The sequence below is a fragment of the Lepidochelys olivacea genome (assembly GCF_965140295.1).
Source record: "Lepidochelys olivacea isolate rLepOli2 genome assembly, chromosome: 1".
Classification (NCBI taxonomy): Eukaryota; Metazoa; Chordata; order Testudines; family Cheloniidae; genus Lepidochelys; species Lepidochelys olivacea.
The window spans coordinates 345,192,041-345,219,937 of record NC_140411.1 but is presented as its reverse complement, the minus strand read 5'-3'; the positions used below and the strand labels follow the sequence as shown (position 1 = coordinate 345,219,937).

Sequence of the window (27,897 nt, the reverse complement as noted above, 5' to 3'; positions counted from 1 at the left end):
GTGTACATGCACATAGTGAGAGACGGGCCCTGCTCAAAAGAGTTTGTGATTTAACTAGACAACCCAGACAAAGCGTGGAAGAGGAAAACAGTATCACACAACGGTGCAGACCCAGATCCTTAATGGTAGCAAGAAGAATTTTTAAAGGGGAAGCCCCTTGCTCAGTATAATGTCCGGAGCTGGGCTGGTTTCCCTAGGCAGGGCCTCTCAGAAACACCATATCATTCATCTCATTGATTTGATTTGTTGTTTAAAGGGCCCGTGACAACTTGTTTCCCTCACCCCCCGAAAAGGAAAGGAATAGGGCTGGGAGAGCAGGTCTTTGCTTCCTGGAGATCTGTGGATCGTCGCAGCCTGGCAGCTTCACCCCCACAGCGACTGACATGGGAAAGCAGGCCTCCGACTGGGGCAGGCGCACGCCAAGCTTGCTATGCTATAAGCCCTGTCTTGAAGCCCGGATTTTCCCACGTCAGCCACGCTCAGTGCCGAACTGAGTTACTTCACTGAGCTGGAGAGTGGCAGAGGGGGGAAATCTCTGTTCTCTCTCCCTGTCCATCTGTTTAGGGCGGTTTGTTGATTCAAGTGCTGTTACCTCATTTGGGGATGTTAGTTTAAGATTCCAGCCAGTGTGGGAACCAGATTAGATCAGCCCATCAGGCCCTGTCAACTCCAGCCAAAGAATGTAAAATACTCCGAGGGGCAGGGAGGCATTGGAGCAGATGGAAAACATGGGGGACTGGCAGGTTCAGAAGACTGGGGATGAGGAACAGAGATGTTTGCCTCAGAGGGCAGCAGACCCACCCCAGCCCAGGTCAGGAGGGACTTAAAGTTGTCCCATGGCTCTTTGGGAGCCTGTAGGTGGTGAGCCTGGTGGTTTCTAGTGGAGAGGCATCCATAGCCACCGGCAGTCATTGTAGAGGCAGCAGTGACCGAATGGGCCATGAAGGCAGGACCATCCTCTTGCCCATACAGGCAGCCACTCCAGGGCATGTCTGAGCAGAGTGATTAAATGACATTTGCAGATAACCAGAGCCCTTTGGTCTCCTGGGCTGACCCATCCATGGCCCCACAAAGTCCTGAGGCTTCCTTGTCAGGCGCCTGGCACTGGCCAGGACAGCCACACATCAAAGCAGGACAGGGAGGCAGTGTTCCTGTGACTGGAGGCCCGTTTGCCAGTCCCTTGTCTGTGCAGAGTTCCTTGGATGGCATCAGCCGACTGCATTGACTCCTTGTGGGAGCAGTGGACTCTGTCTGGCATTCTGTGCATGGCGTTCCCCTCTGGGTCCCTCAGTTTGACCTGTGAGCTGCACCCCATCCCTGTTTCTTATTCTTTGCCCTCCGTTTTCAGTTCAGTTCTGGATTCTGTGGGCCCCCCCTTCACCTGAGGGGGCCAGGCTTTCCATTACTTTGGTGAGTCCCATGCAGGGTTTAAATAGTTCAGCACCCTTATTCAGCGCTAAGTAAGTGCTGCAGAATTAGCCAGCTGCTAGGGAGACCGATTCCTGCGGCATTCAGCATCATATTGACAGGCCCCTGTGGGAATGTTGCAGTACTGGGAACGTCAAGAGATCAAACAGCATAACCCCAGCAAATCAGGAGGACAGCCCACAATATCATGAGATTTTTTAAAAAGACGGTAGTGTGGTTTTTTGGCCTGTCCTTTGATTTTTCAACTCCCCCTGCCCAGCCCCAGCGTGGGTCTGTGAGACAATTAGTGCCTCTCACTCTCCCAAATGTATTGAGTAAGGGGATTTGCCCCCCGTCCCCCACTGCAGGAGCTCTCACCCCAACATCTCCCCATCCCCTGCCCTGCAATTAATTCTGCCCCTGACCTCCAAATCAGTCCTGTCCCAGCCAGTCCCCATATCAGTTCTGCCCATCTTACTTCACCCTATCAGTTCTTCCCTCCATCCACCATCAGTTCAACCCCCCAACTCCCTGTTATTTCTGCATCCCCCATTAGTTCAGCCTGTCCTAAGCACCCCATCAGTTTTACCCCCAGCCCTCGCCCCATCAGTTCATCCCACCCAGCCCCCACCTCCCTAGTTCAGCCCACTCTGCTCCTCCTGTGGCTCTTTACCCCCTCTCCCAAGCCTGGGGGGCTGCAGTGGGGACCCCTCTCCTCCTTCCAGGCTGGGTGCTTCCCAGGGACTCTTCACCCCTCCCCAGGGAGGTGTTGCAGGGAGTGGGAGGAGCAGAGGCACCGTCCCCTCCTGGTTGCTCACAGGAGGAAGGAGAGGAGCTGAGCTGCTGGGGTCTCTAGCTCCCTCCTCCCTTGGCGTTTCCCTGGGGAAGGGGAGAGAGAGCGCTCTTTCTGCAGCAGCTCTGGTGGGTCACTAGAGGACTGGAGCTTCTCACATCAGCCGAAGCCCGGATCCAGCCCCAACCAAAATCCTTCCATTCCCGAAAAAACCATAAGAGTTGGCAACACTGATGTTAACACGGCTGCGCTCGCTGCTCCATCCGAGCCAGCAATGGCTCTGCAGGGCCAGGCTCATTTGTAGCAGCCAGGGAGGGGAAGAGACCAAGACTAGAGAGTGGGGTCAGTTCCCAGCTCTGCTACAAGTAGCCCGTGTGACCTGGGGCAAGCCACTTCAGCCCAGCTCCTCAGCGGGATAGGTAGGTGCCTGCGGCCACTTCTTAAACACCGCTGGCATTTTCAAAACTGCCACTTCCCTGCTGCCTAACCCTGTAGGCCCCTAAATCCCTATGTGCACCAGCGTCTCTGGCAATCAGCATTCACAAAGCCACCCGAGCCCTGATGCCGCCCCACTGCCAAGGAGCTGTTCAGAGTCGTCGCTCAAGCCAAAGTCCCGGAGGCCCCAAAGTGAGTCTCAAAGTAGGTGGGGGAACGGCAGGGCTCCATCCTGTTGGTGTGCTCTGAGCCTGCCTGAGACCTGTGAGATCCCACAGCAGGAGGTGCCAGAGGCAGGCAGGGCTCTGCCTGTCCTCACGCCTTTCCCCATGCTGGCGTCCTCTTTGCTGTTTGTCCCTCAGCAGGGGGGGACCCTGATTTGCCTTTGTCCCATTGCCAGTGGACTGTGTGGGACAGGACTCAGCTCACGGGGTGTGTGAGAAAGCCGATCTCGGGGCAGCACTGATTTCCTCAGCCCGTTCAGCTGGGATGGAGGGATGGAAAAGTTCCCTTCGAACAGAGAGCCTAAGAGGAGTCAGCGCCCCTGGGAGCCAGCATCCAGCAGGCTGATACTCACTGATCTCCTCCAACAGTCACAGGTCCCCCCCGGCGATGGAGCGGGCCCCACTGAAAGAGTCAGGTTCTCATCTGAACCCCCTCCCCAGCTTAGCTGAGCGCCTCACAGTCTTTAGAGGATTTCCCCTTGCAAGGTGCCTGGGCGCTCGCGCCGTGCTATGATCTGGGGGGCGGAGGCCCGCAGCCCCTAAGGGGAGAAGGTTTCCAAAAGCACCACTAACAACGAGCGTTAGGGGCCGAACAGGTGTCTTCGGAAAACCTTCCCCTGAGCCACTCACCCAAGGGCCTACAGAAAGCTGCAGCCAAACAGGGACTTGAAGCCAGAACTCCTAAATCCCAGGCTAGCACCCCAAGCCCTGGAGCAGCCATGTCCCTGGTGGGGAGAGGACCTAGTAATGCCAGGTGGGAGAGGGGGGAAAGGCAGCCAATGCTGCTCCCCCTTTTCCCCCTTCCCCCAGCATACCAAGCCGAGGCCCTTTTTTGGTGGGGGGGGCGGGGAGGGACAGAGGCAGATGGTAAGGGAGCACAAAGGGTTGTGGTTTGAGAGGGAATATTTAAAGGGGTCATTTAAAAAGATAAGTAAATGATTAGCCCCGTCCCGTTGTGCGTCATTAGTCAACGCAGGGGGCCACCTGAGCGCCCTACCTCCGCTTTGCTGGTTCCGCTCACTGCTTGCATCTCGTCTTTCCGTTGTCAGCTCTCAGGATAGGGCGTCCGGCCCTCCTACGGGAGCTGCGCCTGGCCCCCTGGCAGTGTGCCCAGGAACAATAGCTGCCAGCAGGGCAGGCGTGGCCCCGCGTGGCACTTAGCAGGCCCCTAGGCACGCTGCTGTGGGTCCTTCAGCAGCAAGTGCGCTGAGTGCCATAGCCAAGGGCTAGCACGTCCAGATCCCTGCCTCGACCAGTGGACAGGGCTGGCTGGGTCAGAGGGAGGTGGGAGTCTCAGAGGAGCTCGCTGTGCGATTGAAGAGCCTGCCAGGGCCTGACTTTCCCACTGGAAAGCGAAAGGGCAGGAGATGGGCAGCACCTGGAGCTCTCCCCGGTCTCATGGAGCTGAGGCCAAGGGCCCTCATCCCTGCTGGGGGGCTAACAATGCAGGCGAACTCCCCCATGCTAGCAGCTGGGGAACATTCCTTCCTCTGGAGCATGTGCATCCTGTCACCGCCACGGGCGCCTTTTCGCAAATATTTAGACAAGACGGGGCGAGGTTGTTCCTTGGGAGGTCAGGGGTGCAGAGGACAGGAATAAAGCAACTCTGCTCTTGGTGGCTGCCAGCCCAGGGGCTTGGCAGAGAGACCGGGCTTGCCTCTCCACGGGACGGGGCTGAGGACGGGCAAAGGAAGCATCAGCTTCTGGGTCACTGCTGTGTGGCTAGGCCCGGCTCCTCCTAGCCCAGGAGTTAAAGGGAGGCCGAGTGGGACGGCTCAAGGGAATTAACTAGGAGGTGAGGGGTTAGGGAGCTCGGTTCTTCTGGTCTCACACCGGCTGCCTCCTCCCCACCTCACTGTCCCCTGTGCTCCAGTTCCCAGCAGCAGCATCACTGCTCATCTGCTTCCCCGGCTGCCCTAGTACGGTGTGTGTTGTGGTAGCACCGAGATGGTAGGGCCCCGTTGCGCTGGGCTCTGTGTGTGCAAAGAACAGAGGGACGGTCCCTACCCCCAGAGAGCTACGGTGGGAGCATAAGGTCAGGCAGTGGCTGGAGACAGACAGACAGAGACGGGGGAGCAGTGTTTGTGCTCCACTCCCCACCTCAGTTCTGGCTAGCAGTGTTCCAGGAGCTCCTGGGTGCTCCCTACTCTCCCGGGCTCTGCCCCCCAGCTCAGCCTCCCCCCCCAACCCCACGCACCGTTTCGGGAGCTCCCAGGCACCCCCTTCTCCCCCAGCTCAGCTCCCCACCCCGCACCGTTCCAGGAGCTCCTGGGCTCCCCTTTCTCCTCTGGGCTCTGCCCCCCGGCTCAGCCCCCCCCACCCCGCACCGTTCCAGGAGCTTCTGGGCGCCCCCTTCTCCCCCAGGCTCTGCCCCCTGGCTCAGCCCCCCCCCCCTTCACCATTTCGGGAGCTCCTGGGTGCCCCCTTCTCCTCTGGGCTCTGCTCCCCGGCTCAGCCCCCCCCCCCACCATTCTGGGACTTTCCAGGTACCCCCTTTTTGCCTGGGCTCCCCATCTCAGCTCCCCCCCCTCACTGTTCCAGGAGCTCCCATACACCCCCTTTTTCCTGGGCTCTGCTCCCCAGCCCTGCCTGGCACCGTTCCAGGTGCCCACTGGCATTCCTGCCAGCCTCCACACTCTGCGCCCCAGCTCAGCATTCCCCCTGCTGCTGCCGCACTGGCTGGCACAGTCTGAGCTCGGCCCTCTCTGTGCTGGGGTTTCCCTGGGGGCTGATGGTGCTGTGGGTTATAACCATGGGGTGGAGGGCAGCCCCCATCCCACGGTGGCGGGGAGGGTGGTGTTAACCAGAGTACATTGCCAGTGGCGGGCCGGAACACGCTAAAAGCCAGCTGGCGGGGCTGGCTCGCTGCTTGGCTGGTCATTCTCCTGGGACGAGCAGGTACCCGCCCAGCACACGCTCCGTGTCACAAGCCCAACCATTTGCTCACACATCCCTGTGGGATGGGAGCTGAATGGGGCCCTACTTGCCTCTGGGGCTTGGGGGCTCTTTGTACAAATCCGTCGGGCCTGCTCTCTTGCAGGGCTCTGTTTACCCTGCCCCATCCTTTCCCCTGACCCATGTCTCAGTAATCGCACAGCCCAGCTCGTTTGAAGCCGGGGCCAGGGACGTGCAAGCGGCACTTGGTTATTGTGATGCAGGGCGGCTTTCGCACCCTCTCCCTTGGCTGAGCTTTGCCTTTTGAAACACTCCCCCCCACCCCTGTGATCTGGCTCCCCTCCGGGGAGTTGCTATTTCTGTAACTCCAAAAGCTGCAGCCCTCAGATAAGGCCGGCCGTGCCCTGGTGAAGAACTCCGGCCAAGTGGATTTGGCTTGTGATAAAGAAACTGCTTCAAAACTCTTCCTTGCCTTGGGGCTGAGCCACAAGGCAGATGAAGCGGGGAGGCAGTGGAAGCCACAGCCAGGAGGGACGCTCATGGGACCCTGAGCAGCTGGGGCATCTGGGCGCAGCAGAGAAAAAGCCCTGGGCAAGAAGCCCACTGCCGCTCAACAAGCCAGTGGTGGGGTGCCCAACAGCGCTCAGTCTCCTCTGGGGATATTATGCAAGACCAGAGTGAGACTGGTCCCATGTTTACATGGGGAGGGAGGCAGCCAATGTGGATCATTGGAGAAGTTGGAGGTGGGGGTCTAGAAAGGAAGGCAACCTTGTGATGCCTCTCGGGGCACCTGGGCCTGAAAGCAGCCTTGTTACCCCAAGCCTCCCAAGTGTGAGAGTCTCAGCAAAACGTGCAGGGGGATCTCTGCCACCACCATCCTCGCAAGCCCTCTCCTTTGGCCTCTGCCCGCCCTGGCTTCTCCTTACAGGTTAGCAGTAGGGATGTCCCAGGCCCTGAGTCCCTGCGAATCGTTCTCCTGTGCTATCCAGCCCCGGCTGCTTGCAGAAATCCCAGATGTTGTGCTGCCCAAAGGAGCCGAGGGCCCCAGTTTTACCTTAAATCCCCGTTCCTGTAAACCACGCAACATGTGTCATGAAATAAAAGACGGTTTATTTAAGAAAGAACCGAGAGTCAGCGAGAAACAACAGAGAGGGGGTGGAAACATGTCTACAATACAAAACAAAATGATAACAACCCAGACTTGGGGCTACACCCTTTCCTAGTTAATAAAGTAGGTCATGTGTGTCGTTTCCCCCCCGCCCCCGGCCATACACTGAATTAGTCTTTTGTCTTTATTCCCAGCCAGGGTCAACGCCTGCCTGCTATAATGCTCCTTTTCACCTCCAAGTGGTTTCAATTGTTTGCAGCTGTCGCTGGGGGTTTTCCATTGATGGTCTTGGGTTGGAGCGGGGGTGTGTGTGTGGGGGGTGTCAACAAATAGCACCTGGCACTACCTTGCTGGCTCAGCAGGGCCAGGTGACACCTGCTTTCTGCGCAGATACATTATCCTCAGGTGGCTTAACTTGTATGCCAAGTCCATAAAGCATACGTTCAATAGCAATACCTTATCAACTATCGTATGTACAGCTCACCATGATTATGAATCCAGACCTGTTAGGAGCATCTCTTTATTGGCAAATACCCTGCGAGACCTGTTTGGTGTAGTGAGTTTGTCAGGTCTGAGGGGAGTGGTGTTTGCAAAGAACAGGGCACTCTTTTGGTTATTGGCAGCAAGACCATCACCAGGACTCCCCAGGCAGGAAACTGTTGCCACTATTTTAGTGTCTCAGAAGCAAGCCCCCGACCATATTCTTTTAGTGCAGCGGAAGCTGGCCCAGTGGTTAGGGCTCTAGCATGGCGTGTGGGAGACTTGGGGTCATTACTGGCTGAGCTGCAGATTTCCCATGTAACCTTGGACTTGTCACTTAGCCTCTCTGTGTCTCGTTCCCATCCGTGTTATGAGGCTAAAACCATCAAAGCGTGGGAGGATAACTGCATTAAGGACTGGGAGGCGCTCAGATACTGGGGTTATTTGGGGGGGGGGGCGTATAAGTACCGTAGAGCGATAAACTAAATCAGGCCAGGCCTCCATTTCAAAGGTGTCCGGTCACCGTAGCACTGGTACCACCTCTTGGGGCAAGAGGGTTGGTCACACTCCACCCACAAAGGGGCCAATGTGTGCCCAGTGCTGGTGTGGTTCTGTGATGTAACCAGCTGCCCTCGCCCCCAGAACAGGGCTGAGAACCATCAGGCTCATTGCACTACAGTGCTGGGTGGAATTTGACCTGGGGAGCTGGACCCAGGCAGACCTGGAGCCCAGAAGGTTGGTTGGAAGCTGTATCTGCTGTGTGCTGCAGTTGGCCCTGGCTTGTCTGATGTGTGCTTTCTGTCCCTGCAGGGCATCCCTGGGGATCCCTCCCTGCACAACATGCTCTGCAAAGCTGTGAAGGCCACGTTCAACCGGAGCCGAGACATCTGCACCGTGCGTCTGAACACCGCTGGGAATGCCCCCAACAGGATTGCTGTGCTCGGTGTTTCTGTGCAAAGTGAGCCCTGCTTGCTGCCCACGGGCTCTGCAGGAGGGAGAGGGAAGAGGTTGGGGGCATCTTACTGCTAAAGACCTTTAAGCCCAGTAGTCCCCAAATTGTGGGGTGTGCCCCTCCTTACAGGGGCATGGAGGAATGTCCAGCTTGCGGGGGGAGGCAGTGGCCCGGGCCAGCCCCCCATGAGGGATGGAGGGCAGGGAGGAGCCCCACCCAACCCCGCTCTGGCCCCGGCCTCAGCCATAGCTGTGGTCCTGGTTTCACTCCCAGCACCCAGCTGCAGCCCTGCTCCAGGCTGTGGCTCAGCCGCCAGCCCCTGCTCTCGGCCTGAGCTCGCACGCTTGGCCTCAGGCCTCTGTTCTTGGCCCCAGCCTGGCCATGACTCTGCTTCAGGCCTGGTGGGGGAAGGTGGAGGTGCGGACACATTCCATTACTGCGGGGGGCGGGGGAGGCAAGAAGAAGTTTGGGCACCACTATTTTAGTCTTTTCAGGAAGCACGGGAAGCCTGGTGGAAATCATGGAGCTGTGTAATCAGCCTTACTGGGGACTCCCGTACTTTCCATTAAGGGCTGGTTTGGGGCTCCGCGCCATTGTTCCCGCTGTCATCCTTTGGCTTGCGATGGAAGCCCAGTGGCCCCAGTAATCAGTGAACCGCTAGGCCACTGCTCTGGTACCAAACCTAGTTGCTAGGTGGATCAGTGGGGACCAGCTTAATTTCATCTTCCAGTAAGGTTATGACTCATTAGTCAATATCAACAAGGGAACAGAGCCCAGCCCAGGGAGGAAAAGCCTCACCCCATGGAGGCGCAGGAGAGTAGCTGTGCAATGATCTCTCACTTCAAGGGCCCCAGTTCAAATCCAGCCTGGCTCAGGCGTGACCGAACGTCAATTCGATGGCTGTTGGGTTGCTGACGTGAAATGAGGTGGTAGGTTTCAGTCCAGGCTGCAGGTGCTTCAATGGTTAAAGTGCCCCACAAGGACTGACCTCCTTTGGGCACCCACAGAGGTGAGGACAGTGTTGTACAGGGCCTGGAGATGCACTCCCCTTCTTTCAGCAAGGCCAGGAGCTTACAGCCAGTTTACACAAGCAGGACAGGCCAGAGTTCTCATGCTTCAGGACAGAAGCTAACCGCTAGCTGTCTGGGGTCAGGAAGAGATCTCCCCTTGGGGCAGGCTCTTCTGTAACTGCCCCCTACAGGGGCTCTTTTACTCTCTTCTGAGGCAGCTGGTACTGGAGCGGGGACTTGCTCTCACAGCTGAGGAGGGTAGCACCTGCCTCTCTGTTTAATGCCACTCATGGCGAGGGGCGGGCGGGGGGGGGCGGGGGAGAGAAAGTGAGAGTGATGCATGGTGCTCCCCCCTCTACCCACCAGGGAGAGCTGCTGGTCCCAGACCTGGCCAGTGGTCTCATGCGGGCGAGTGTGCAGAGAGGGGATCTCAAAGCTCAGGCAGACCTAGATAATCCAAGTTGGCGCTCTGGGCACACAGCCCTGCTACGGCATCTCCCAACCCCCCTGCAGCTGCATGGTCACCTCAGTAAGAGCCCCACCTCCTCAGGAGATTTAGGAGCCCGCTGCTTGGCAGAGGCTGTTTGCCAAACTGCGGGTAACAATCCGATCCCTCCCGTGCTCCATGAAGGACGCCTGTCCTTGGGGGCAGGGAAGTGACTCCTGGCCTGTGAGCTGCTCTTCAGCCATCCACCCTCCCTGTCTCACCTTCCCCAGTGCTGTCTGCTTCCATCGCACACAGCACTGCCTGATGGCCAGAAACAGCCGGCGGGTGTAACAGCCCTCCCGCGGCATGGGCACAGGGTACGCAGGGGCTGGGATTCGGAGCTGCCCTCTTGGGCTATGGGTATGTCTACACCGCAGTGAGACACCCACAGCTGGCCTCAGGCTAAGGGGCTGTTTAATTGCAGGGTAGACATTCAGGCTCAGGCTGCAGCCTGAACTCTGGGATCCCCCCCCACCTCGCAGGGTCGTAGAGGCCGGGCTGCAGCCCAAGCCCGAACGTCTACACTGCAATTACACAGCCCCTTAGAGCGACCCCCTTAGCCCAAGTCAGCTGGCACAGGCCAGCTGGCACAGGCCAGCCATAGGTATTCAACTGTAGTGTAGACTTCCCTCAGGGACTCAAGTACGTGCTTAGGGTGATTGTTTGAAACACTTGGTGCTTGTGAGGCTGGAAACCAACCCCCAAAGCTGATCTCGCTAGCCCCAGCTCCCAGCCCCTGGGCTGCAGCCGCTCACCACGTGGCCCTAAGCCGCTGCACAAACAGGACTGCTGGAGTGGACAGAGCGCTGTGGGATCCCGTGGAGGGACCAGCCCAGGCGGGGGCAGGGACTAGCTGTCCTGTGAGGTTTGCTCCTGCTTTGATTTCTGTTATCGTCCCGCTCTGCAGCACTTGCATCATAGCGCCCCATGCAGGCTCAGGCAGCCCTTCCCCCAGCTGGAGCTCTGGCACCCAAAATCTCCCTGGTTAAACGTTCCTTTGAACCACTGTGCTTTGGGCCTGGGTGTCGCGCTGCGGAAAGGTATTAGAGTTACAGCCCTGGGCTCCAAGCCAACAAGCATCCAGGCCGTAGGCAAAGCACAACCAGGAGCACAGCCTCCTGGGGCCTGGGGCCTCCTTAACCCCATGCACCAAGCCTAACGGCAGAGAGGGCTGGGCGGTCTCCCTCCCCCGTTTAATCCTGAGTTTCTCTGCAGAGGCCCAAGGCACTGATCATGGTGGCACCGGCAGGGAGGGGGCTGCCATTTATTCGCTGCAGGGCCTGGGGCAAGTCGCACCGTTTCCTCATGTGTGAGACAGAGGCTGAATGGCCCGAGCTCCGCATGGCACAACCGCTCGCAGCCGTTACGCAGGGGCCGCCGTTCACCTCTGGCTGGTTTCTCCCTACAGCCAATGCCGCGCCCAAGGAGCTGTTTGACCTGCTGGAGACGAAGAAGGGAGAGCTCCAGCAGGTGAGTGAGTCTCCCCCCCCCACCCGACAAACTCCACTTCCCATTTCTTGGGAGGAGGCTTTGGGCGAACGCTGCTCAGGGCCAGCTACCACGAGGACGTTGGCTGGAGCTCTGGGGCTGGAAGGCGCTGGAGACAGTCCCACTGCTCCCTGCCGTGCCAGCCCCAGGGCAATCAGCATCTCCATTTCTAAAGGGCTTTAGCCTGTGTCAAAGAGGAGCCAGTTCCCCGCTGCTTGGACCGGCAGGGGACGGAAACACAGGGGTGGAGTCTCACTCAGCCCAGCTGTTGTCCTTGGACATCCATCCCTCCCCCTCTGCGCAGGCTGCAGAGAGTCCCTGCCATGGCAGGACAGCGTAGCGGCCCCCCCGCCGCGCTGGGTGATGTATGCCACAGTTGAATGGGCAGCTAGCTGTTACATGCAGGCCCAGGCTGGGGAGAGCGGGCAGGAGCTGGGCCACTTGCGGTGCCACGGAAAGAGGACTGTAGGGGGCACCTGGGGGGGGCAGGTGCTCTGTCAGCAGAGGCTAGGCCCTGAGGGAAGGGAGTGTGGGTGCTGCTGGATCTGCCCCCTCAACCTTCTTGCTCGTGGTAGCTTGGCATCAGCAACGTCACCTATGCCAGCAAGTGGCTGAAGGAGGAGACCGAGGACCGGTTCAGCATGCCCTTGATCATCACCATCGTGTGCATGGCCTGCTCCCTGCTGCTCATCGCGGCCATCTACGGCTGCTGCCACCAGCGGGTCGCCCGTAGGAAGGATCAGGTAAGCCGCTCCCAGCCTCCGTGCGCCCGCGGGGGCTTCCCGTTACGGCCCTGGCCCCCTCCATGGGAGGGGCGTTTTGTTTAGTCAATCAGCAGACAGAAGGCTGGGGTGACCTGCCTGGCAGGGGAGAAGGGACCTGTGCCCGAACGGGGCCTAGGCTTCTGCCACAAGCAGAGGAGGGGGGGGTGCCGGCTCGGTCAGCATGGCTGGGCTGGGAGAAATGATAGGGAGTAATCCCCCTCCCCCCACTCCTTACATTAGACTGGCAGGAGCTGGTCAGAATTTCGTCCCAGGAAACCTGGTTTTGATGCAAATTGCTTTTGGTCAAGCACAAAAAAATGCTCTTGGGGAATCACTCTGTTGGCAATGAAACTGGCTTTCTGATAGAAAAACAAAAATGGGTAAAAATTTTGGTTATCAAAAAACAGGTTTTGGGGATTTTTTCTTCAAAATTTCCCCTGAATTTTTTTTTTTGGATGAAACCCCACCCCCGCAGAGCGATTTGATTTCTTTCAAAAAGTTTTTGGGGTTTTTAAATTTCTGGTAAAAAATAATTTTTCAACCAGCTGTACCCCAGACTCCACCCCCTCAGGAAATCAACCAGGAGACGCCCCCCAGGGGAAAGTTATAGAACAATCTGCCCGTTATGCGATTTCATACGCTCTCCTGTAACGGCTCTAACGCTCGCCTCTATCAGAAACAGAATATGGGACAAGATGGGCTGACAGTTCCCACATGTCTGACATTTTTAAGTGGGTGGCAAGCTTTTCCCTCAGGTTCCCGTCCAAATTAAATCCGAGATGTTCCCTTGGAGCCCAGCTCACACAGGGTCAGTCCCTGAGCACGCAGCCCAAAAAGCTGGTTTTGAAGTGATGGGCAGCTTGGCTCCCTTCCCCGAGCCTGCATTCCATCCCTCTAGGTGCTCACAGTGTAGCTAAGGTAGCAGAGGATCAAAGCCCCAGCGGGAGTTATGCACCTAAATACCTTTGGGGCTCGAGGCCTGAGTGCCTCCTTAGGTGGGTGAGTCTGTTGTGAGCAGAACAGTAGGGTTTACAGTAGGCTGACAGGGCGTCAGACGTTTCTCCTGCTCATGTCCCTTTGAGTTTCCCTGAGAGGATCAGGCTCACAGCAGAACAGGCTGGAACGTTGTGCCCAAAGGTTCCCCACCGATCTGAATACTGGCCTGGACTGAGTTACTCCTACTATCCCCTCACTGGCTCTGCTGGAGAGTCATTGCATCGCTCTGTGCTGTAGGAAAGGCAGATGTGACTTGCAGAGACGGCTGATGTCCACAGGAGGGCACCGGCCCTATGCACTTCAGATCAACGCTGCGGTAGCAATTTAACCCTTTAGTTTAGCACTGCTAGGGAAATCCCTTTGCTCTGCCTTTGCAGAGTCGGGTCTCAAACCTAACAGATAAAGGCAACACCTGGTGCCAAGCTTGTGAGCGAAAAGGCTGGCGGTAGAATCAGCATAAAGAGCCAAAAGATAGCAAAGTACAAGTCACTGCTCCCTAGGTTTACACAGCTCCAACTGCTACTGATAAAAGTTGGATCCAAAAGAGAAGGAATTTGACAGTCATGTGCAAGAATCCTATGATACGACAAAACCACTAGAGGTCTTCACAAGTTATCCTGAGGGTAGTGTGGGATTTGTCAGAGAATTAGACTCCTCTTTTCAATTGGCTTAGAAATGTCTATAACAGGTGATCACTCAGGGCTGGTCTACACTGAAAAGTGAGGTCAACCCAGTTATGACGTGTCGGGGTGTGAAAAATCCACAGTTCTGAGCGACGTTGTGAAGCTGACCTAAGCCCCAGCGTAGACAGCACTAGAATTCTTCCGTTGACCAAGCTACCTGGGGAGGTGGATTAACAGCAGCAAGGGGAGGGGCCGTCCCATCCCTGTAGCGAGCGTCTGCACTGAAGTGCTACGGCGATCGCGTCGCAGTGTGTTAAGTGTAGGCATAGCTTCAGTTTCAAAACCAGTTTGGAAAGAACAGCGAGGTCGACATAAAGCAGCCTTGCATTGACCTAACCTTTAGTGTAGACCAGGCCTTAGAGACCCATGTGCTGATGAAAGGTGCCACATCACTGGCCCCGGAGACCACAGTCCTCTGTTTATCCACAGAACGGTACAGCATCAACTTCCTACACTCGGGGCTGCTTCTCATGTGCCCCACCTCTGTGATCAGGAGCGAAAAGACAGGCTGGTCTCTAGGTCCATTTAATTTTTGGTCACTGTGCCAAGGCCAAATCCAGGGATGTTAAAGGGACACTGTCAGCTTGAAATTAACTATAAAAATGAAAAGGCATTAGAAGTAGTTACAGAACCCACCTGGGCTGGAGCCCCCCATCAGTGTGAATTCCTTGTATTGCTGTAGGGCTTAGGAGCCCTAGTCCTGGCCCTGGACTGCATTGTGCTAGGCACTGTACACACAGAACTAGAGCGTACAAGTTTCTCTCACTATTCTTGCTCTGAGAGAGGCCCAGCAACAGGTGCAACTCGCTGTATGGGGGAAGGAGTGACACTGACTATACACCATGACCTGTCAGCACTGGGTGTTGCCTACTGTCGTTCAAAGGTTTAAACACATTTTCAGGCAGAAGTGTGATTTTTAGGTCCTTTTCACGGCAATGTGGACACCTGTCTGGTAAGAATTGGACTGCAGCTCAGCACACTCATGTGCCAAAGGGCCACTGGCCAGGCACAGACAGTAACAGGTATCCGTAATCGTGGGCCTGGGCTGGAGTCAGGTTGGCATCCTTGAGAAGAAAGGCTCTCTCTGCCCTGAGGAAGACAGGCCTTAGTGGTGACTTAGAAGGCTAGCTAAGAAATTGGAACAGCCCATCTGCTCTTCCTGGGTTTGGCTGGAGGCCTTGGGGCTCTGATCAGTATCGTGGGTTCTTACACCTGAAGGGGCAGGCTGTGCCATCTTTAACTCTCACTCACTCACTTTGTCCCAAGCACTCATTAGAGCAGAGGCGCTCTTAGCAGAGACAAAAAGCAATGGGTGTGGAGCACCCAGACTTGAAAATCCCTTCCCTGCTGTAGTTACCCCTCTTTGAAACCGTTGCCCATCAGCTGAGGAGCCGTGCGCCGTGGATTTCCACCGGTGCAGCTACATCAGAGCAAACCCTTCCCATGTAGCTGAGCTACACGGTTCAGCTCTCAGCCTCTTGGGACTAAAGGGACTAGAGCACAGGAGTCTTCCGGGGCAGATGAGGCCTGGAGGTCTAATGTAAAAGACAAGCAGATGATCTCTCTTCTCCCCTTGGCAAATACATTTCAGGCCTTCTTTAGACACCATCAGAGCACCTGTTCTGCCCCCAAGTAGGGTTGGGTCCTGCCCAGCACTCAACCCACAGTGGCAGCTCCGGCAGCTCCAGTGCTGTGGGGCTGGCTGGGCTTGGCTCTCCGCGTGGCTCAGGTTTGGCCCCACCCCTGACTGGACTAAATTTGTGTGAGTGGAGCTGTGGCCTGGTTCAGGGGGTGGCAGGGCCACTCACTCAAATTTGGCCTACCCAGACTCCCGTCATCATGGCGGCTGGGCCAACCCTGAGGGGCGCTGGGACCCCAGAGGGTGCAGTGCCTGGAGCAGGGAGGCGAGCTCAGCCAGCCCTGTGGGACAGGAGCGGCCACGCGACCCTTTGAAACATTCTGGCAACCCAGTTGTGGGTCCCGACCCCTGGGTTAAGAAACCCTGCTCTGAGAGATATGGGCTGGGCTGAGTGATGCTCTGCTGGGATCAACACCCGCTTCAGCTCCCCATCTATCTCCAGGGAAACATTCAGAAGCGGGCGGTTTGCGGACGCAGCGCCGCAGAGTCTCCTGCTGCAGTATGTAAGTGATGGAAGTGAATGCAGCCGGCCTGAGTTGTGTGAGCGCCAATGAGAGCTGCTGGCTTTATTTACAAAGCAGCACTTCCAGCCGCTGGCTCCCGAGGAGTTGCCATGGCAGCAGCCTGGCTTTTAATATTTCTAACAGTAGCAGCTAGTAGGCCCTGTTTGTGCAAGGTGCTGTACGGCCACATAACCGACAGCAGTTCTGAGCCCTGAAGAGCTTATTGCCTAAGGTCTGGGCTACACAGGAAAGTTGTGCCAGTTATGTCCATGTAGTTGGACCAGTATAACCCCACCACCACCCCGCCAGTGTGCACGCTCTGATTCTGGTAGAAGAACAACTTTTCTGGTTTAGCTTAAGCCCCTTCCCAAATACCACAAGCTAAATTTAAAAAAAAGCCACACACAGGAATGAGTGCCCGGATTGGGATGGGGCAGACGTTATGCCACTATATTAATAGTAATTCCTTTCGCTTATAACTGTAGCAGCTTAAATTTGCTCCTTGGGCTGTAGCAAAGCAAATATCCCGCCCACACAACAACTCTTCCATATAGAGAAGACAGACGGAGTGTGGAAGGTAGGCAAATCAGAGGCAGAAGCACAAGGTCCCACAGCAGGTCAGTGCCAGAGGTTTGGATAGAACCCACCATTCTGACATGTGCTCTGGCCCCTGGTCCCTGCTGTGTCTTTCATTGTTATAGGCCGCATTACACGGGAGGGTTCAGCGCCCACGTTCAGGCTGGTAGAACAGTCATCCCGCTGGCCAGTTTGCTGTAGTCCACAGGGCAGGGGAGAAGCTTGTAGGGGAAGAGCAAGTATAATCCAGTGCCGATTTCCCAAAAAATGAAGGAAGGGTGATCCTGGCTGTTATCAGCCCAGAAGGCCAATTTCCACCCAGTGTCAAACTGAGAAGGGGAACACCAAGTAACTATACAGAGCCACGAGCAATAAGCAGCATAATCGGTGGGTTTCATAAAGAAGAAATCCTGTCAGAAACTTAATTGCTTTGCTTTCTGGACTGAGATGGGGACCAACTGGCAAAGCGGCAGTTCTGCAGAAAAGGACCTGGGGATTACAGTGGACGAGAAGCTAGATATGAGTCAGCAGTGTGCCCTTGTTGCCAAGAAGCCCAATGGCATATTAGGCTGTATTAGTAGGAGCATTGCCAGCAGATCGAGGGAAGTGATTATTCCCTTCTAGTCGGCATTGGTGAGGCCACACCTGGAGTATTGTGTCCAGTTTTGGTCCCCCCACTACAGAAGGGATGTGGGCAAATTGAAGAGTCCAGAGGAGGGCAACGAAAATGATTAGGGAGCTGGGGCACATGACTTACGAGGAGAGGCTGAGGGAACTGGGCTTATATAGTCTGCAGCAGAGAAGATAGCATTTCTTTGATTTGATAGCAGCCTTCAAGCACCTGAAAGGGGGTTCTAAAGAGGATGGAGCTCGGCTGTTCTCAGTGGTGGCAAATGACAGAACAAGAAGCAATGGACTCAAGTTGCAGTGGGGGAGGTCAAGGTTGGATATTAGGAAACGCTATTTCACTAGGAGGGTGGTGAAGCGCTGGAAGGGGTTGCCTAGGGAGGTGGTGGAATCTCCATCCTTAGAGGTTTTTAAGGCTCAGCTTGTCAAAGCCTTGACTGGGATGATTTAGTTGGTGTTGGTCCTGCTTTGAGCTTGGGGTTAGACTAGATGATCTCCTGAGGTCTTGTCCAACCCTCATATTCTATGTCAAATGGATTTTAGCAAAGCATTTGATGAAGCGTCTCTTAAAGTCTTATTGGAACTGGCTTGGATAGAAACACTCGAAGAACTAGTAAAAGGCAAAACCCCAGGTAACGGTAAACCAATGTAGCTGGGGCAGAAGTCTATCCACATTCTATAGTGATGGCTTGTTAGCATCATAGCTGAGCTAGGAGCATGGCTAGAACACCCCATTCAGAACACAGACTGATGATACAAAACTGGAAGAAGTGGTAAGAACCAACCAGGACAAACAAATCCTCTAAAGAGCCCGAGAGAGATCGGAAACATGGGCAGAAAAGAAATATGCACTGGGAAAGACCCATGTGAGGATATCTGGGGGATGCTCCCTCAGGCACCTGACCAGTGCAAGACACCTGCGAGGAGCAACAATGCCCAAAGAGACAACAGAGGGACCATGGACAGCAAGTTAGACGGGAGTGGGCAATGAGACACGGCTGCAAGATGAGCCGGCGTAATATCCAGCTGCACATGCTTGGGCATCACAGCCAGAGCAGGGAACTAATAATCCCTGCCGCTCTGGTGTGACCGTTCTTAGAGCATCAGATTCATTTCCAGGCACCATATCACTAGAAAGATGAGGTGAATCAGGCATGAAATAGTGAATCCCAATGCCTTGGGACGAGCCTGGACAAGAAAGACAGTGGGGAGCATAGAATGGAGAACAATTCTTCATGGCTAAGGGGAGATGGAGCGGATGGGCTATTTGTCCTTTCCCATCTATGACTTCTGTAACAGAGGACTAAGATAGGACTCCATGGCATTATTTATATAGAGGCACTTTGTGACTAAGTGCACTGTAAACCAAGGGTGGCCCCAGTTAAAGAAGGTTCAGACCTGAAGAGCAGGGTTTTTCTTGCCTTGGGAATGCCAGGAAGACAGGTGCAGAAAACAGAGTGGAGCAGGCTAGTTCTGAATGACGATGTGCCGCTGAGCTCAGGAAAGGCGTCGCTGAAGGAATCAGGAGCTAGTGAGGTGAGCCGGGGAGACTGCCCGTCTCTGGCCCTGGGCGTGAGGAGCTGAGGTAGAACCGAGCCACCAGCTGCACTGCACTTCAGACTCACTCTCTTTTTAAAATTCACTGATTGCCTAGCGTCAAAGGCAGGCATAGCTGGCAGATGTGTTATAAGATTCTCCACAGAGCCCCGCCACGGTACCTCAGTCCTGACCCACAGTACCCCGGCCTGCTCCAGTCCATGCCCCTCCATCCCCATTGCTGCGCACTTCCACCCTGACCTACAGCACCCCTGACTAGTCTAGTTTTGGTCATCGCCAGGAACGTCACACTAACATGTCTGGTTGTGAGATGACTGTGCAGTGTGGACAGATGTTGTGAGGATAAGGTTGGCAGCTAGGAAATGCTGTACGTTTATCCACAGACCGACCACACACTCGTTTTCACCACAGATTTCTGTGTTTGTTTTTTCTCTTGTCCCCTTCCAGCAACGCCTGACAGAAGAGCTACAGACCATGGAGAATGGCTACCATGACAACCCGACCCTGGAGGTGATGGAGACCTCCTCAGAGATGCAGGAGAAGAAGGTGAACCTGAACGGGGAGCTGGGAGACAGCTGGATTGTCCCCATGGACAACCTCACAAAAGAGGAGCTGGAGGGAGAGGAGGACACGCATTTATAAGTGACATGAAACTCTACCAGCAAAAACAAAAAACAAAACAAAAAAGCAGCCCCAAAATTATCAGAGCCACAAGTGCCATCGCTTGGAGCATCCTGTGGAGCAAGGAGACACACTGGTGCCTGAATGCCCCGTTGAGGCAGGAGACCATGACTGGAGTTTGCTCTGGCCCAAACGTCGTTCAATCAAAACATATTCACTGTCCAGACTAGGTTGTATTTTTGCTTCTATAGCGGGAGAGTGCCTGTATTTAAGCCTTGACTAGAGGAGACAAGAAAGTTCAGCTTCTGGCCATCATAAAAGGATGAGAGCTGACGGCCTCTTGCAGGGCTTCTCATCCTTTTCCATACTGGTACCCCTTCTGTCTAGCTGGATCTAGTATTATGGGAAGGGCAGAGTGGTCATGACCCCCTGCCCGGGCTGAGAACCCTGGATACAGAATGATCAGAAGCCTCTGGTGCCTAATGGGGTACTCCAGAAACCGAGTTAGCATCATAGCGGATTTGCCTTAGCGAAGGATGCTACTCAGGGTAGAAGGGCTGGAGGCAAAGGGCTCGCGATCTACTGTCAGCTCTTTGCTCTGCTGTCATGTGCATCACCTGGTGCCAGTGCCCAGTACATTGTGAGCCTCTGCATCCTGTTTGTTCTTTTTCCATCACTGCTCCCCAGGAGAAGGAGGATCTTTCCCCCATGTAAACTCCACCGTCACCTGCAGCTCAATAGTCAGACCTCCAGGTTCCACTCCAATCAAATGAGGGGGCAGTGCCATCTAGTGGTGAGAGCTTGGGGGTAGGATAATCGGGGGACTTGGGGGGGTCCATTCTGTGTGACCTCAAAGAAGTCACTTAGGTGTTCTGTGGTTTTGTTTTTCCCATTTGTTATATGCAGAGAAGCTTTAAAGTCGTGCCAATTATTAAGTCACAGGAGATAAGGGAAAGAGCAGCGACTGCCCTCATCCCAAGCCACATGATTGCCTGGTCATTTGCCAAGTCTCCCTGGAATCCCTATGGAAAATGCTTTGCATTCACCAAAGCTTCCCCCGCCACGCACCAGTGATCACTCCTGGGTCCCTAATACTCCCTCTGTCCTACATGGCCCTTCCTGGCCTGCAGTGTGACTGACACTGCAGATACACCCTTCCTTCAGGACAGGGGTGATGTTAAGGCTCCAAGACTGCACTTCTGCTGGGGTTTTTTAGCCATTGTAGGTAGATGTTGCCGTGTTATGTTGCCTTCTCAAGCCATTAAAATGCAGCATTTTTCAGATACCATAGTGTCCTCACTACAGCGAATAAAACAGAGTTATTTAATTCTGGGCTGGACTCGTGTCCATAAACAGGCTAAGCAAGAGGTACCTGCTCTGCCTCTGCCATTCAAATGAAATTCCCAAGCCCGTTTTTTTAGCTCCTAGCCCAAAGGTCATAGAAGTTTAAAGGGCAAGTGCGTAGGAAGCTCACCACTTATTTAGGGAGGGTTGCAGTAAGGGTCCTTAGTGAGATCTGCATTTGAAGCAGGACTGAACTCCCTGTTTCATCATTGTAGCTAATGACAAACTCACTCAAAACGCGCCTTGAAGTTTCTCACCGATGATAAAAGGCATCTAACAGCAGGCAAATAGGAAACTACCATCTTGATGGTGTGGTGTGCAGGCAGAGTCCGGAAATGCAGTTCTGACAAGAATGTATGAATGGAAAGGAGAGATTCAAACTCATTATGTAAGGCAAGGGCTAGTGCTGGGGAGAAACTTAGTGAAGTAGCTGCTGTTAACCCAAAAATTCTCTTACACACCTGAAAATCTGTCATGTGCCAGAACAGGGCTAGGCCCCCCCCCCAGCTCTGACCCTGCGGCATCACACATGCCTTCCTAGGGGGAAAGCGTTAGTAACACCGGCAGCTCTCAGAGCAAATCCAGTCACTATTAGAGAGACAGCAAAACGGCAACAGGCATTTCTAGAAAGAGCCAAACCAGTCACCTGTTCCATGGTGGGCAGTAATCGCTTCTCTCGTCAGCGAATCACTGCAGGTTTCCTTTAAGGACATTTGTTTCACTCCTGAGATCAGTCAGAAACACTGCAAAGGCCCCCAACACAGGATTAGAAGAAAACAGACTGAGGCTGTTTTACAGACCGAAACTGACCTGCTGAAACACACACGAGCAATCTCCCTGTGCCATAAGCAGAAGAATATGTTAGGGCCCAGTGGAACTGGGAACCTAAAGTCGGTGCCAAAATTAGAGCTGGTCTGAGTGAAGAGAGCTAGTCCCATTTCTGGCAGAGTTTTGTGCAATCAGTTCATTTGAAAGCTCTACCAAGCTGCAAGGGAAAAGAGAACTCAGCAATCAATCAGGGGAGGAGCTCGCCCAATGTCCTATCCAGATCCAGTTGGCACGGGTGAATTTCTGCCAATTCACACACCTAGTTGAAATCAACAGATTTCAAAGGTAGGAAAGGTGAATGAAGGTTGCATCAAGCTCTGAAGGCTTGACTTAATATTTAATCTAAAACGTTACAAGAGATACAAACTGCAAAGCCTCAAACAGATGTGCGTATAGGATATTTTCTTAAATATGGAGTCAGCTATTGTGAAAAGTTAATGTAAGTGCAAAGAAAAGCACATGGATAGTGTTCTCACCTGCATGCAGACAGTTCCCTCAATTCTGTTACCGTTTTACCTCTCAAATGAGGCTGGTATTACTGGTATGTCTGGATGGCCCCTCTAGTGTTTCTTCTTTAAAAGCCTGTGTTTGCTGATTGATGGTGCTGAGATGCACGCTGAAAAGACTTTACTTCAGTGGCAAATCCGGGGCTGGATTTGGACATTCAGACCTTTTTCTTTAAAAGCCCCACTGCTCTGGGCACTTTGCAAAGGTTTATTAACCAAGGCGCCCAGGAAAAGGCCATTTCACTAAATCCACTCTGCAGCGTAGCGTCTACTTTACTTTAGAACGATCACAGCAATTTCTCACGAGCCAGCTGGGTTATGGGTTTGCTGAAGGCATAGAGAACTCACCAGTGAGCTACGTCGGGCAGGTGTCCTGGCGCATGTTAAAAGTGTAACAGCCGGGATGAACAGAAGTGCAGGGTGTGGAGACTACATCTCCCAACATGCAGTATTCTTTTGATCTGAGCCACCTAGTCACTTGGATCAAAATGTGCTGGGACCTGTGGTCCCTGTAGGCTGCACCTCTGTATTATAGAGAAGGGTGGCTACACTCTGCTCCTGCCTATGCATAATTGGGGCTGCAGGTTTCTCTGCTTAGCAGCTCCCACAAACTCATCAGTCACCTATAAATCAAAAGAGAATTTGCTTTAGCTTCTGCTTGTAGCAGAGATGAAAGGGCAGCTATGAATTGCACAAACTATTGTTTTGTGGCCAATTTGGTTTACACATTCCACAGCTAAGGTGTTCATGAGATTTTGCAGCGGGGAAGCGTCAGTGAAGCAAAAGCCACCTCTTCATGTCGCCACCTTAGGAGGCAAACAGTTTGGAAATCACGTACCTATTGATTTGGATTGTGCCAGGCAGGGCATCTAAACCTGCGAGAGCCTTGAGAGGTATCAGCAGAAGGCAAACCACAGGGAGCTGCACTTAAATTCCAAGGTCATGGTTGCTGCGGTCAGCCTAGCATCACTCACGTTAACACAGTACAGCGCTATTCCCCCTCATGGCTGGGCACCCTAGAGCAATTCTTAAGTGTTGCCCTTGCTTGGGTCATGGGCAGGGATGGACCAGCGGATAAAGTATGAGCAAAAGGAGCAGCGGCATTAGCTTGGGGGCAGTTGCCAAGTCAAGCTACTGTACAGATTCCAGCCACTGGAGGGGGCATCGCTGCTTTAGCCTGAAATACACCAGGATTGCAGGACAGATCAAAATTTCATTCCAGGAGGTGCTGGGGGAGGGAACAGAAGAGTTCACATTTCTGAGACACTTTTTTTTTTTTAAAGTCTGATCTAGCGGTGAGTTTGCAGGGTCTGTTTGTCTCCCTCCTCTCCCCTAAGACTCATCATCATCCCAGGGCTGGTTTGTCTACAGGAACTAAACCTGAGCAAGTTCTGAATTTCTTCCCAGATTTCTTATTTATCAAGTCTCCCTCCAGCACAGGCTTAATTTTAAGAATCTGCAAAAGGCGTCACCGAAGGCAAGAAGCAGAAGTCTGAGCGGGTACAAGAAAGAGGGTATTTCCCCATCTGAAACTCATCTAGGCCCCAATCCTGCCATCTGATCAACCCCGGCAGACCCTCACGCCCACCTTGCAGCTCACCGAAGTGGAGCTCGGGATAGGTGCAAGGAGGATCCTTGTGTGGCTCATGGCGTAGGGCTGGGGTGCTGGTGCTGAAGAACCCATTATCTGTTTCAGACATTACGACAGAGCCCCGATAGCCCTTGGGCTGGCAGAAGGGCTGGTTAAATCAAAGGGATTTTTGCCTACATAAGAACTTCAGACCAATGTTTACAAAAAACTCCCCAAGCCCCAATAATTTATCCTTTTCTCTAAAAAGGGCTCGACTTTATTTAGGCTCCAAATTTAGGTGCGTTTTAAAAAAAAAGGTTTTCACAGTACAAAACCCAAAACGATTACTTCTGCTCTCTCTTTTCAAAGGGACACCATCCACTTTAAAACAGGAATCACACTTCTGGCCCTAGGTTTCAGAGTAACAGCCGTGTTAGTCTGTATTCGCAAAAAGAAAAGGAGTACTTGTGGCACATGAGAGACTAACCAATTTATTTGAGCATAAGCTTTCATGAGCTACAGCTCACTTCACTTCTGGCCCTAAACACTGTACTCTCAACTGTTGCAAGGACCATCTTCATCTTCTGTAACGGAAAGCGATTAGATAATCATTTTTCCTCTGCCTTTTCAGTTTGTTCGTGATAAAGTTCAGTTTCCCTGTGTAACCAGCCTCTCTTATTTTTGTGGGTCTTTAACACAACAGCAGCAGTGAGAACATTTTAAAAGACAGGAACCAGATTTTGAAACCACAATAGGTGACAGGAAGTCGCGTGGGCAGGTGTCGTGGTAACAAGTTACTTTAAACAGGCTCAAGTGGACCGTGTCCCTTTAATTTAATCTGCACCATTGTGAACCCAGAGACTGTCATGTGCTGGATCAGGAAATGCAGAAAATGAAAATAACCTCCTTCATTCGAAGGCAGTGTGGTTTGAGGACAGGGTATTAGACTGGGAGTCTGGAGATCTAGGTTCTAGCCCTGGCTCGGAAACCTAGGGCAAAACACTTCAGGGTGGATTTTAAAAGGTATTTAGGCACCTAACTTCCATTGGTTTCAGTTACAAGTGGGAGCTTGCCCAGGATAACGGGGAAGTCTCTGAAGCTTGGGACATGCTTCCTGAGGTAGGGGAAGTATGTAACCCAGGCCTGCTTGATATGTTCTGTCCACTTCTAATGGCACCGAGACCATCTAGAGATGTATGAGTCTGCTACAGCCTCACCTAAGCAGCACATGGCTTTTATCTCATGCAGTAGAGGCTCATACACTAAGCCTCAGAGGTCCCAGGTTTCATCCCACCCAGGATCTGTCAGCGTTACACCCACGTACCTTTAAAAATCTGGCCCTTAATCTCTGTGCTCTCAAAGTGTAAAGTTTCCAGAAACAGCATCAAAGTCCCATTTTCAAAAGCAAAAGACACTTAAGGAGCCTTACTGTGAGTGAAAGCCAATGGGCCCAAGGTGCTTACATGTCTGACACGTACAAATATGGGAAAATATTACCCAAGATCCTGATCTGTGAATCCAGGGGAATATTTACTCTCGTTGGTAGAGCGGGTTCGGATTTATTGAGGAAGAGAGCTATGCATGGAGTGTTACACATTTCTCTATCCAGGCCAAGAAAAGTGCAGAGCAGCAGGAATGGTGAAAAAGTAACAGACTTTTTGGAGTCTCAGGTGTTAATCAGCCGAGGTATTCACACAGGTTAAAGGTTAGGGGGGAGGAAGGGATCTCGACCAGAACTGAATACCCAGTACAAGGAATCGGTAAACTCTCTGATATGAAGTAACCCTTCCCCCTTCTCTCATACACTGAAAGAGTCTGAAAAGTGGTAAACAAGTGTATGTTCAATATGTAAATATTACTGCTAGTGGTGTGGCAATGTACTTAGCACACTTTGCATATTTGTGCACTGCTTTGGGGGGGAAATAAAGCGAAGGTTCAGAGCCCAGTGCTCTGCGAGCAGCCCCACTGAAATGGCCAGGAGTACTCACACAGGCAAGTATTTCTTCGCCTGCAGCAGGGGGATGAGAATCTGACCCAAACTAAGGGGATGTTCATTTCAGGCTATAGCTTGCCAATGGGAGCTGCAGATTAAGATTTGTGGTAGGCCCAGAAGACTTGCTGTGTTCTAGGGGGAAGCGGGATGGCTAAAGCTGACCAACAGTGGCCAAGTGACAGGCTTTGAAGCATGCTGTCGCATTAGAACAAGCAGCTTTGTTTTCATATTTAAACAGGCTCAGCCTGCTGGTGTGATGATGCAAAAAGCCTTAAGAAGCTAGTCTCAGCATTTCCAATAACTTTCATAACCATGTTGATTCACAGTTGTTCTAATGGACAACTCAGCCATTTGCAAGCTTGTGTGGCTGCCCTTTTACATAATGTTGGGTCTCTCTTCTTGTTTGTGCCAAGGAATCTTTAATTGCAGGATATCATCATAAAGGCCTCAATTCAGCAAATCATCCCTATTCAACTAACTTCTTCTCTGTGTATGTTCTTATACCATGCTCATCACCAGAGCACCCGAGTGCCTTCTGCCACGTGATGAACATCTGTCTCGTTCTCTCATCCTAACCACAGGCGAAAACCACACGTTTAGGCATGGTAGGATGTTTTTTGTTTTGTTTTTTAAATATACATGTTGCTATTTATGTTAGAGGCGGCAAGATCAAAAATATGCGCCTTGCACTTGGAGCAGAAAGTGGTTCTCAGCTTTAAGTGCATGCTTAAGCCCTACTGAAATCAGATCTATACTTAACTGCTTTGCTGAACGGGGTGCAGAGACCTGATATCACAGATTGGAAGAACACGGTGCAGGCCCAGGGCCTGACACTGAAATTACAGGTCTCGGTCAGAGCAAACAACATTGCTCAGCAAGCAGTGACTAAACATTTGAAGGGGAATTGTGAAATTTATTTATTTTTCCATAACACCATATTTTTAAACCACAAGAAACTTAAAATATAGATTTTTTCCCCTCCCACTTTTTAAATAAAGATTTCCTGTGAAGAATGGAAAGTGATGCAGAGTAGATCATGTTCTTCAAAGTCCGCTAGGAAATAGGAGAACTAGAAAATGCAACTTTGAGCATATTTGGCCTTAAAACTTCATAGTATAATGTAGCCATAATTATGTGTTAGACCAAAAAAATGAAAATCCTCCCAAAAACAATAGCTTTAACGTAAAGATACACTGTACAAATAGAGAGTGTTACCTTCACATTTTGGTAAGACAAGTTCTTGCAAGACTTCTATTTTCAGAATCATAGAAGGAAAGTGTAAATAATGCATATTTTATGCTCATAGCCATATGCCATGGTCCAGCTGACAGGAGGTTTATATTACTGCCACCACAGAAAAATTATACCCAAAACAGACTGTGGGGAGGGAAAATACATGTTTAAAGAGGCTATTTTGTTGTTGAATGTTTCACATGTACACAATACAGCTATCTTGTGTGCTGTAGAGTGGCATCTCTCGTAGGGACAGGAGTCTGATTTACACTGGAAGTTACTGAGCAACTGGATTGTAGAGATTATAATTCTTGCATTTTCCTACAAAATATATTTTGAAGACACCATGTATTTCTGTCAATAAACATTCTTGTGTGTAAAACAGAACTTAGTTTTTGGTTGGGGCGAAGGGGGTACTGCTTGCGATAAAGGAACATTGCCACAAATGAAGCATAAATTGCCAGTATATTTCCAATATTTAAGATTGCTTTGAGTTAAACATCCCTGACACAGGGTCCACTCACTGTGAGTGGCACCGCCTGCTGGCCACCCTGGGAATGAACTCTTCTAGGGTTGTGCTCTCCCTCCAGTGGCATCTTCTCCCCATCCTGCCTTGCTCTGCAGCCCCTACTCACTCCCAGATCTGCAGTTTCCTCTTCATGGCGTGGCTCTCCTGCCAGGTCACTAAGGTCCTCCTGTTCTGGGGAATTCAAAGTCCAGACCCACTGGCTGGCATAGCCAAGCCCTTGCCACTTCCTAGTGGCTGGGAGGGAAACCCAGACCCATGCTCTACACTGCATTCCAGCCCAGAGACCCTATAACAAGCAGTCCCTGTACAGTCCTACGTCTTGCTGCTGTTTCCTTGGGCCTTTTCCTACTTATATGGCTTCCCCCACTCTGTATTTGCCAGCCTCCAACTCCCTCCACTCAAAGAGGGACTGCAGCCCTTCTCAGCAACAGCCCCCATCTGTAGCCAGCTACCTGGCTTTAGACAGGCCCCACCCGTTCCTGCACAGGTGAGCCTGTTCCTCTAATTAGGGCTTTCCTCTCAGTGTTTAATCTACTAGGTTAATTAGCCCATCTGGCCTCCATGAACGCCTCCTAATCCTGTGTGAGGTGGACACCTCACCACAATCCCTGTACAGTGTCTGAAACCCAGAAACATGCTAGTGAATGGG

The 27,897-nt window shown here is 52.7% G+C and overlaps 1 protein-coding gene across 1 annotated transcript in view; it reads left to right on the top strand.

Moving 5' to 3' along the window:
- Positions 1 to 27,068, top strand: part of PODXL (podocalyxin like) — a 91,861-nt gene extending 64,793 nt beyond the window's left edge. Inside the window, exons 7-10 of the mRNA XM_084617688.1 lie at positions 8,153 to 8,300; positions 11,200 to 11,261; positions 11,855 to 12,022; positions 19,072 to 27,068. Coding sequence (XP_084473814.1) covers positions 8,153 to 8,300; positions 11,200 to 11,261; positions 11,855 to 12,022; positions 19,072 to 19,266 — 573 coding nt within the window. The 3' untranslated portion in view covers positions 19,267 to 27,068. The remainder of the gene's footprint in view (positions 1 to 8,152; positions 8,301 to 11,199; positions 11,262 to 11,854; positions 12,023 to 19,071) is intronic.
- The last annotated feature ends 829 nt before the right edge of the window (positions 27,069 to 27,897 follow it).